At 38.0% G+C, this 12,065-nt stretch overlaps 1 protein-coding gene across 1 annotated transcript in view; it reads left to right on the top strand.

Annotated features, from left to right (window-relative positions):
• Window positions 1–12,065, top strand: part of LPL (lipoprotein lipase) — a 30,012-nt gene that overhangs the window by 12,923 nt on the left and 5,024 nt on the right. The window contains exons 4-8 of the mRNA XM_089488651.1: window positions 2,248–2,359; window positions 4,038–4,271; window positions 5,776–6,018; window positions 8,549–8,669; window positions 9,685–9,867. Of these exons, the coding sequence (XP_089344777.1) occupies window positions 2,248–2,359; window positions 4,038–4,271; window positions 5,776–6,018; window positions 8,549–8,669; window positions 9,685–9,867 (893 nt within the window). The remainder of the gene's footprint in view (window positions 1–2,247; window positions 2,360–4,037; window positions 4,272–5,775; window positions 6,019–8,548; window positions 8,670–9,684; window positions 9,868–12,065) is intronic.

Genomic DNA, 12,065 nt, shown 5'->3' on the forward strand with positions numbered 1-12,065 from the left:
TAGCAACAATTGTATCATTGGCTTTTAGTCCCCTAGGTATTGAAGTATAAATCTTATTGCACAATGAGTAATGAACAGTATAAATGGTCATTACGATTATGTACAACTTGTTTTATTGAAAGCAAATGTATTTGGATGCTTGAGTTACAAATAAATTAGTCTCTAACCAGATACAGATTGACAATGGGGAGGTATGCTTCCCTGGAGCTGAACCCTTTTAAGGAATGGGGTGCTTTTCCTCTTGAGTATCAGATTTGAAGCTGGTGGATCTAGTTGATAGTAATGGAATCACTCTGACTTGCCTCTACTTTTGGGTGCTTAGTTGACATCTTTGGCCAGGAGTGCCCTTTACTAGTTTTAGATGTTATGCCAGCTGGACACATTCCTGGGGAATGTTTGTTATTGCTAGTCATGCATTGGCAACATCCAGACTTAAATTATATCTTAAATCCAATTGCTATTTCCTACTGGAGTAGACTTATGAATTTATTACATAATAAGAGACATGTGATGCACCATTCAGCAGTTGATTCATTGAGTATCCTCTGGTGGGGGCTAGCTGTTGGATTTAGACCTATAATTAGGCACTTATAATTTACTTCCCTTGGATTTGCCTTTGAAAACCATGGCTTTTCCAGGACAGGGGTGGGAATTGTATGCACCATGGACTGCATGTTCCTTTGCCCCCCCAACCCTACCCTGAGACTTTTTAATTTTTCAGCCTCAGAAGTTTTTTCCAACTTCCACAAACCCCTGGATTATTTTTTTTCCTTTTAAAATTGGGAAGTGTTTAGCTCCTAAATCTATACTCTTCTCCTAGAGGCCTCCAAAAATGGTTGGCTAACTTAAGACTCCCACTCCCCTCAAAACTTCTAAGCAACTGGATGTGATTACAGTAATGAGTTTGGGTTAATTTGGGGACCAAAACTGATGTGGCACAGCCTGCCATAGAGGTAAACACTGGCTGCCCAGCCCTGTTCTAGGCTATAGTGATACATTTATAAACAGATTCTTACCAGTCTGAGCACACATGGCTCTCATTGGTTTCCAGGTGCACTCTGGGTTTTGAAGTGTGAAGCTATAAAAGACCTATAGAGCCAGTGAAGTATCTAAGGCCTCATACAGACAGGCCAAAATAAAGCTGCTTCGGGTCACTTTGGAGGTATGCTGTTTCAAAGATGCATGCGTCCTACGCCAAAGCTGCGCCCCAATCCTTAGGTCTGGAGCATGGCTTTGGTGAGGTGTCCAGACTCTTAGGACGCATGCATCATCGAAACAGCATACCTCCAAAGTGACCCAAAGCAGCTTTATTTTGGCCTGTCTGTATGGGGCCTAAAGGACCATTTTAAACCCCAAGAGTCTGCCTCCAAGCATATGAAGTTCTGTTCCTTAGTCACCTTTCAGGAGATATAGGCAGGTGGCTGCTTGGAACAGGACTGCATATTGCATGAACAGTCAGTTGTTGACCCAAAAGTGGTTGGGCTTTTTGTGCATGTTCCAGGGTTCAACGCTCAGGGCAAACTCTATCTTGATTATTCAACTTGTAGAAAGTTACAATTCAAGATTGTATTGTCCATCCCTGAATCACCCAACTCTTGAGGGATAAGAGGTGCTTCATATGTGAGAGCATCTTGTTCAAGTACTTGAAATACACTTAGGCTGAACATCCTCATCAGCAACATCTTGATGAATCAGATCTCAATCTTCTTGCCTCACTTTCCTCTCTTTTAGTAGGAAAATAAATATTCTGTATAGTAGATCCCTGGGATAGAGGGGACATGCTGTATGATGCTATTTTTACATTTTCATGTCTTTGTTTTATTTTGTTGTTTTTTTCTATTGTGTTGTGTGGTGGTTTTGTTTAACTTTTTTGTATAGGATAGTTATACTTACGGTAACTGGTGTTGACATGTAATACTGTGGCTTACCTTGACTATCTTCTTGAGGCAAAATTCTGAAATAAAAATACTTTGAAAGTATAAGTCACTGACTTTAAAAGGGCCTGCTAAATGTATTTGTTTTTAAAACTAAAAGTCTTTCCTCATATTGTCCTGCAGTTGACCTGAACATAAATATTTTTTTAAAGTTGTGTGGAACTGTGGCAGGTTTTCTGCTTGTCCCATAACATTGTGTTTTGTGATGATAGTCTTATTAAATACTCCTTTCATCTGTTCATTTGTTATTTAGAAGCAACAAGCTGAGAAGTGTTTTAATAGTGCTTGATCTTTTAAAATTTTTCATCCATAGGAGCAATTTGGTTACTCTCTGGACAAAGTCCATCTGTTGGGATACAGCCTTGGTGCACATGCAGCTGGTATTGCTGGAAGTCTGACTGATAAAAAGATTAATAGAATCACTGGTAAGCAAATTTTGGCTTTCAGACAATAAAGACAAGGTGGAATGCTAGCATTAGTGATAGAAAATTATGATGTGAGATAGTGGTAGGACACTATACTGATAAATGTTGTATATGATGGTGGTACTGAAAATAGTTTATTTTCCAGTTTAAGGGCCATTATCATTCATAATTCTGTGGAGATTTTAGGCCAAATGCATATATTCGTCCCAGTTAAGAATAGTCCAGTTTAACCAATGGGAACTGGATAAGTCAGATTCAGGATAAGGCTGATCCTGATGATTTTTAAATTGTGGATTTTAAATGCTGAATTTTAGATGTGGATTGGTGTAATATGTGTACATTTTATTTGTACTTTTCAATTGATGTGTTTTTTAGCTCAAGTGTTTTAACTGTTTTTGTTAATTGTTGATGTCCCCTGCCTTGATCCATGGGGAGAGGTGGATAAGAAATACATACATACATACATTATTATTATTATTATTATTATTATTATTATGTCAACACTTGTGTACATTCCACTGACTCGGTGACTCTGCTTCAGTGAGAACTGATAATTGGTTTTAGGCCATTGTGAAGTAAAGATTGGCCCACACATTTTTCTTAAAGCAAGAAAATGTTGTTTTAACATTTGTTTAAAATGTTGTTTTAAAATCCTTCCTCTGTGTAGTCATTGGTTTGAGTGGGATTTGTGGATTCTGGACTGCATTCTTCTAAAATTAGCATCTGGTCTGGAATAAAGCCTTTGGACTTCAGCGCACAGCTTTATTTCACATGTGTTCTTACTCTAGATACTTAATAGCATCTTAGTAATAAGCAGACTTCAGAAAACAATTATGCAATTCAAGTACATACGACAGAAACCAAATCTTTTAAAACTGTAAGAGCTACTTGACATTTCAAAAAGATTTTAAAGCATTTATGTAACATTTTCATAATTGCTTTCTGGCATGGTTGCAGTGACAATTTCCCCCCAAACTTTTCTTTTGTACCATTGTATCATCTTAGGAGAGCGCCAGTGTGATGTAGTGGTTTGAGTGTTGGTCTGTGACTCTGGAGACCAGGGTTCGAGTCCCCCCTCAGCCATGGAATCCCACTGTGTGACCCTCTGAACAAAGCTTGCCAAGAAAACCCTGTGATAGGTTCGCCTTAGCATCACCATAAGTTGGAAACAACTTGAAGGCACACAACAACAACAAAAACCATCTTAGAATTTTTAATAAAATATTCATAGATTAAGACAATTTCCTCATTGTTATGAATATAGATTGACCTTTTTAGAACCTCTGCTTCAATTAGATTTTTAAGCAAATGTAGTTCAGATGCCACCTTGGTTGCAGTATTTCCCAATGTGGCCTGCTTTTTCAGCTGCATCCACACTGCAGAAATAATGCAGTTTGATATGACTTTAACTTCCCTTGCTCAATGCTATGGAATTCTGCGAATTGTAGTTTTGTGAGACATTTAGCCATCTCTGTCAGATGGCTAAATGTGCCACCATAAAATACAGTTCCCAGAATTCCATAGCATTGAATCAGGGCAGTTAAAATGGTGTCAAACTGGATTATTTCTGCAGTGTGGATGAAACCTCTAAGATTTATTGTTAATGGCACTGTGTGTTAGACAGTAGCAGTATGTAGACACTGAATTTGCTTTCTCTTCTACTGCCCTGTTTATGTAGGTTTAGATCCAGCGGGACCCCGTTTTGAATATGCTGAGGAATCTGTACGCCTTTCCCCAGATGATGCTGTCTTTGTAGATGTCCTGCACACTTACACAAGGGGGACCCCTGATCTCAGTATTGGGATACAGAAACCTGTTGGGCATATTGATATCTACCCTAATGGGGGTGGCTTCCAACCAGGTTGCACTTTTGTAGAAACAATGCAAATGGTTGCCAAGTCATGGCTTCAAGGTGAGTATTTAGATCTGAATGGCAATAAAAGCTCAAATCTAATAGAAACAGACTATCTGCTTGCTTTATCAAATAACATAATTCATTACTGACAATTCCCTCTCTGTTTTAGATGCTTTAGTGTTTTCCAAACCTTGGTCCTCCTGATGTTTTGGACTTCAACTCCCAGAATTCCTGATTGTTGGCCAACTAGCCAGAGCTTCTGGTAGTTGAAGTCTAAAACACCTGGAAGACCAAAGTTTGAGAAACACTGCTTTACAAGATTATCCATTAATTCAGTAGTCTTGCTTAGCTACTTACCCTGTTGCTTCCATTCTGTTTGCTCCTGTGTATTTGCAATTTAGCTGGATGTGTGGTTTCCAGATCAAATTATTGACAACAAGGAAATAATACAATTTTTATTCATCTATTTATTTGATTTAATGACCAACTCCTTTTTCTCATAAATGAGACAGAGTAGCTTTCAGTAATATCAAATAAGAGAAGACAATTAAATCACAGAACAAATTCAGCTATTAGAGTTAAGTTAAAAGCACAGATTTGAAATGCAATTATCCACAGAGGCACTATGCATTATGAGTTCTGCTTTTGGATATTTCCAGTATATCAGCTGCAAATGAGGACCTCACCCATGTTATAGGCTGTTTCAATCTCTTCCACTTTTCTGTGCTATACTGTCTGGCATTTTTCACCTATGGCAGCTTAATAAGATATGGGTCTTGATAAAAAGGATGAAAACTAACTATAGATACCAAAGATATATATGTACAATACTGATAATTAACTTTGATAGCAGTTTCAATTACAGGCCATGTTTGTTTTCCATAAGAAGAACTAGTCATCACAGATCCTTAAACTAGAGTTTTTCTTAAAAAGAAAACTCATAGTTTGGAGAGTGACATTTTCAGCAAAATATTTTTAACACTAAGGCCACACCTTTACATTTTTGGCAATCTCTGCAGCAGTGTGCGTTCCTTTATACTGCTTTGACTTCACCCTCTGCTAGGAAGGAACTGGCAAAACCATCTTTGAGTATTCCTTGCCTACGAAAAACCTATGAATTTTATGGGGTTGCCATAAATCGACAGGCAACCTGAAGGCTCATACATACACATTATCATGTAGCTAGCCTGATAAGATAAGATACAGAGCATTACAGGGCATCATCCATTTGCACTGTGTGATTCCTGATTGGAAGAGATTAATCATGTGACTAATTTTGGGAGGAAGGGAGAAATTCCAGCCAAGTGGTGGTGGGGAATAACACAGAAGAATCAGCAACTAGGAGAAACAGTGGTGCTGAGCATGATTATTAAAAGACAAATGTTATAATCTATGTGAATTTCAGAAAATAAAATCTCATTCACCAAACTTAGTTTGTTTTGATCAAAATATTATTGAGAGCATCTCATGTAGACTTGTTTGTTGTAAATATGCTGATCTGTAAGAGCTGGGCATCTGTATGCTGCATAGCCATTAAATATTGCATCATTTTTCTTTAAAGAACCAGATCAGTTGGTGAAATGTTCTCATGAACGCTCCATCCACCTCTTCATTGACTCCCTCTTGTATCAGAAAGAACCAATTATGGCATACCGCTGTAACTCAAAAGAAGCATTTGAAAGAGGGCTCTGCTTGAGCTGTAGAAAGAACCGCTGCAACAATTTAGGCTATAAAGTCAACAGAGTGAGAAGCAAGAGGTCTGCGAAAATGTATTTGAAGACCCGAGCTCAAATGCCTTACAAAGGTAAGAGTACTTGCTTACTGAAATGGTGATTTGCAGGGAGGTTCTTTGCCTTATGACTATGCCCTTTTCATAACATGGGAAAACAAATGGGTTTGGACTATGAGTGAGCGGGAAGGTCTGCTGTACAGGTCCCCATGTTTTTATTTTATTTTTAAAAAAATCAGTTTCAACGACTCTTTGATGACTCTAGCAGGGCTCTCAAATGAGCCTTGACTTCATTCCGCTAAACTTCAACATTTTCAAGATTGAATATGAGTTAATATATATTTCTTGCACCCAAATGGCTGGCACAACTGATCAGCAAATTCTGTCATCTTTGTGCATGCTCACTTGTTTGTTGTTGCACCTCCTTTCTTTATGAAGGAAGTGAAAAGTTCCATTTCAAAATACATGTACTGTATAAGAATAGTTCACTTTAACTTGTTCGTTAGTCTTTGTGAAAAGAAAGTTTTATCTACAGTTGGACAAAACCATTCGCACTGGAAAAACAGCATTCAGAACACACCAAGTCCTGTGAGACAGCCTTTTTTAAAAAGTAAAGTAATTTGTAGAAGATCAATCAAGACAATATACATGAATTAAATAAGAACAATCACCAACAACAATACAACAAAACAAACTGTAGATGCTGTGTTTCAAATGTCAAAATAAAAGTTAGAAGGAGAAATTAAAGGCCTTCTTTTACTATCTTTGAGTATGATTCCTTTATGAAACCTCTTGTATAACGTCCTCCCAGAAACCCAAGTGATGAGACAAGCATTTTTGTTATTGACACTGTGTCTGTTTTTGCTGCTTGTGCCTCTGTGTGGATCTAGTATTATAAATAAAATTTGTGTCTTAAGAGCTAATCACAGAAGTGTGCCATGATTATGATCACACTGAGGATCATCCTTGGGGAGTTTCAAGATTCACTTGGGTGTGTAAAACTCCAAAAGATGATTCAAAATCTCTTGCCAAGAAAACCCATGCTATATTTGCCTTAGGGTTGCCATAAGTCAGAACTGACTTGAAGGCACACAACAAACACACACACTGGATCTGTAATTGGGCAAGCAGGTTAAAAATTACAATGAGCTCATTGCGCTCATCGCTAGTTATAATTCCCATTGTTTTGTATATTTTTATGGATGTAAGCTCCTTGGCATCTCTTTTGTAGCCCGAAAGACTGATTCATAAGCTAAATAACTGTGGTAGTTCTCTTGCATAGGTTTACTGATTCTGAAAGAGCTTGTTTAGGAGACCTTCCCACCACAACATGCCCCTTCTGTTTTTCTGAGTCAAGTGTACACCTTAAAAACTTAAAGACAGTACTACGTGCTGAGAGTGCTTCTACACTAATGGTTCAGTCCGGATTTAACAACCCACATTAACTTGTTATGGGGAATCCATACTCCATGAATGTACTGCTCCCCCCCCCCTTTTTTTCAGTCTACATCTTTTCCAGGAATCTTTTTCACTTGGAGAATATTTGATTCACTTGAATGTTACCGTGCTTTCCATTGCTTTTCTTATTGGTATCTGAACTGTGATGCTGACATCCCCCCCCCCCCCCACCAATTTTGTTTGGGACTGTATATTCAGATAGTCATAAGTTACTGACTGAACATTATTGGTGCATTGAGTAGGACATGATGTCTCTGTAATTAGGAAGATGCGCTTGTTGATACTGTGCCAGGCCACACTTTCAAGAGCAATCACATCCCCCATGACCCATAATCCTGGCTTCTATGTCAAAAATGAAAGGAGGGAAGCAGAAGTTCCCCGCTGCTCTATGGTATTTGATCTTTTTGATCTGTTGAGTCCTGCAATTGCATTACTAGAAACAATCTCTTCAGACATGTATCTGCAAGAAATATTGAAGAATACAAATCATACAAAAGAACTTTGCTATGATAAATACAGTGGGCCCTTGGCATCTGCTGGCGCTTGGTTCCAGGACACTCCCCTGCCAGTGGATACCAAAATTCATAGAGACTGAAGTCCCATTATATACAATGGCATAGTAAAATGGTGTCCCTTATTTAAAAAATGGCAAAATCAAGTTTTGCTTTTTGGATGTTTTGAGTAATATTTTCAAGCCATAGATAGTTGAATCTATGGATACAGAGGGCCAACTGTACATATCTGAATCCTTCCTGAGCAATTTCACTTGGAGGGGCCTTTCTTTACTACCTTTTGCAGTACAAAGATGCTAAATGCATGCTGATTTTAAGACATTCAGGGTAATTGAAATTCTTCAGAGGGAGAATTGTGATTGCTGCTTCAGTATGACATTAGACAACATGACGTTATGACTCACACCCACCATTTGTAAATACTGTATAACAGAGACTATTTTCAGATTAGAGAAAAAATGGATTTTGTAGCTTCTGGTTAAACTGTACCATAAAAGAAATATATGTTTCATTGCTACTTAATTCAAAATATCACTCTGAATGACTAAGGGCAATGGATACAAGACCAAGCTGTTCTAAAAGTAATAATCTTCATCTCTTCATTTCCTTTTTCTTTTGTTCTTTTTGCTCCTTAGTTTTTCATTACCAAGTTAAGATGCATTTATTTGGAAACGCTAGCATCACTAAGACAAGCCAGCCTTTCCTTATCTCTCTCTATGGCACTAAGAAGGAAAGTGAGAACATTGATTTTGTACTGTGAGTATCAACAAAAACTTCTGTACTTGTTTTAGTTTGTAGACTAATGTATTGTCTAGAGTCCAAAAGAAACACTTGAGTCAAGTTCAGAATTTTAAAATGGCAATGCAACTTCCACTCTTTCCCCTCAGTTTGTGGTTTTTTTTTAATGGTAATCTGAAATTGTCTACAGAGTTGCAAATACTCCTGTTTCTTCTTGGAGTACTGTGCAAAAGCAACTGTTAGAGGAGGCATTTCACTGGCAAAGGTAGCATATATGGGCCAGTTAAATTGTCATGGGGTGAATGTATTATGTGAAGTGTGAAGGCGTTTTGCAGGAGTTCAAAAATAAGAGAAGAGCTGTAATACTTCATCCCACTCTATTGCCTCCAGGAAGTGTGCACAGTACATATCCTTGGGGCCTGTGTCTTCCTTTGGCACACTTACTCTGGAGGCAGAAAAAGAGGAAGGAGGATCTTATTCATTTCCTTTTTGCATTTGGGGATCTTATTTATGCAGATCTCCTCTCCTTTTAAAAACTTTTAAAGAGTGATGAAGGGTTCATCTTAAAAAGTCACTCATTTTTAAATGCTCTTGTATCGTGTATCTCTTGTTTATGTTTGACCTTATGTGGCCATATTCTTCCAATAGGTAGAAATACAAGGATCATGATCATGAGACATGTTTGTTGCACCTAAGCCCAGTTTAAACAAAAGTTAGTCTTCAAAACTGTAAAAATCTTAATCCTGGTTCTCACATGTAAATCTATGGCAGATGCTGTCATGTAATTTTAACAAAGGGCAGGATAACTAGCTTTTTCTAAGTCCAATGTCTACTGGATTATTACTTACAAAGATGTACATGGTGGGTGGAGGTGGTGATGTAGTGGCACATCTTTTAAACATGTTTGGCAGGATCAGCTAACAAATCAGTTTTTTTATATATTCCTCAGTAAAGAAACATTACTACTAAATAAGAGAATTGAACGTGTATAAGATGTCAAACAAACAATACTAAACATATTTGTTTTTAACAGGCCTAAGATCTCTACAAACAAAACCCACTCCTTCCTCATATACACAGAGGTCGATATTGGAGAGTTACTCATAGTTAAACTGCAGTGGGAAAAGGACTCCTTTTTAAGCTTGACAGATTGGTGGAGTACCCCCGAGTTTAGCATCCAGAGGATCAGAGTCAAGGCTGGAGAAACCCAGAAAAAGTAAGGCAGAAGAAATTTGTTGCATAAAATAGAATAACATAGCATCTCATGGCATATTTTGCATTGTCTGTTTTACAGCTTGGTGTTGGACTAAGACTCTGCAAGACTAAGGGATCATTCAGACTTTTTTTTTAGTGTGACTATGCAAATAGTCTCATTCACCCATTCTGGTTTTGTTGTTCACACTATTTTTTTTAAAATTGGATCCTCATGTATGTGTATCACACATGTCAGTACTGTGAACAAAGATGGAGGTGATGATGGAGATGTATTTGAAACATGTTCAAGGCATGCAGAGTTTTGTCCCGGTTTATCCCAGGTCTATTTGCATTGATTATTCATACAGCTGTAAATGCAAATCTTTTAAGAAAACACTGCCTTGAGTCCCTGTATTGGGAGAAAGATGGGATGTAAAAAATAATAATACAAAATAATAACTTGAAAAACCCCTTGAGATCAATTATCCTGGGTTAAGTGGGGTTTTTTGGGTCCTTCCTCCAACTTAATCAGATGCATTTGAAATGCATGTGAACAACAGAGATTCAACCCAGATTCTACCGGGATTATTTTTACCATGACTTTGGTCAAGTCACACTCTCACAGGCATAGAGGAAGGCAATGATAAACTTCCTCTGAATAAATCTTGCCAAGAAAGCTCTATGCTAATGTTGCCATAGGTTGTAGGTGACTTAAGGCACATAACAACAACAACAACAAAATCATTGTTGCCATCTCTTCACTCACTCCAAGTAGTATAGTGAGTAAAGTATTCCGGATTAATTACTTCAGTGGCAAAGCACATTCCCTGGCATCTTCATCGACAGGGTCTTTGTTATCCTGCTTGAGATTCTGGTAAATTAGAGTTGTCTCAGGCAATGCCTTGTGTGAGCAAAAAGGCACTTCTGTCCTCCTTGTTTTCTCTTTCTCTCTCAGAGAGAGTCTCTGTCAGTAGTCTGTTATACAATGCCTCATAGTATTCTTAAGGATTTTCTGACTTTAAGAATTACTTAATTACTTAATGGGTGGGTGATAGCACTGGAAGGGGAAGGAAAATACCCCATTCTGCAAGCAGAAAACTGGTCCTGGCTCTCTGGGTCAAAGTATGTGGGTTCAGGTTGGCTCATGAGCTCACTCTGCATAATGCAGTGTGGCACATTCATGCTTACTGCTAGACCTTAAATAGGTAGTCCTGAACACCAGGTGGGAGTCAGTGCTTCATACAGAGCAAATACAAAGCTGCCAGTTCCTTTTTGTAGGAGATTTGTTTAATGGCCACATGACATGGGGAAATTAGGCAGAATGTGTAACACAGACAAGCCTTTTTCTGAGGGTGAGGACTCTGACTTTTGTACAGCCATGGAAATTGTGAAAGGGAAAGGAGCCTTACCTGAGAAAGCAATTGATTTCCCCGTGTTAAAAAAAAATAATTTTACACAACTAATAGAACAATGCAGTAAAACCTGTGGATTGTGTGTGTGTGATTTAATGCTTTTCAACAAAAACTGGAGATTTAATGTCTTCTTTCTCCAGATATGCTCATTTCCCAATTGTCACAGATTTCTTCTTCCCCTATGGATAAGCATTCAAACTTATATTTGGAGATTAGGTAGAAGATGATTGGAGAGAAGGATGCCATAACTGTAGTACTTCCCCCAAAAGGACAGCCCCATTTCACAGGGGAGAACCTTCGGTCCTTTAATCACTCCCTATTTTTAAAATAGTAATATGACTTTTGTATTTGTGTTGCTCCAAAACTATCATAATGAATATTACAATTCATATTGGGTTTATCCTACATGTACTAGAGAAAATGAAACAGTAAAACAGATATAAGTTTTTTCCCAGGAAAGACAGGATGTAAATTAAATAAATATTTAAATTTGAGCTAGTGTATTCCAGCTGTGGGAGCCAGTGGGGTATAGTGCTTTGAGTGTTGGACTACGATTCCGGAGATCAAGGTTTGAATCCCTGCTCAGCCATGAAAACCCTGAGTTGCCTTTGGCAAGTCACATTTTCACAGTTTCAGAGGAAGGCAATGGCAACCCCCCTCTGAACAAACTTTGTCAAGAAAACCCCATGATAGCCTTAGGGTCACCATACATCAGAAATGACTTGAAGGTAAACAACAACCATTCTAGCTGTACACTTTTCTAACCTGTTTTCTGAATTTATCTGTTTTACAAATGGATTGATGTCGG

Source organism: Sceloporus occidentalis, unplaced genomic scaffold, assembly GCF_023333645.1.
Source record: "Sceloporus occidentalis isolate IW3139 unplaced genomic scaffold, rSceOcc1.0.p SCAF_1, whole genome shotgun sequence".
Taxonomy (NCBI): domain Eukaryota; kingdom Metazoa; phylum Chordata; class Lepidosauria; order Squamata; family Phrynosomatidae; genus Sceloporus; species Sceloporus occidentalis.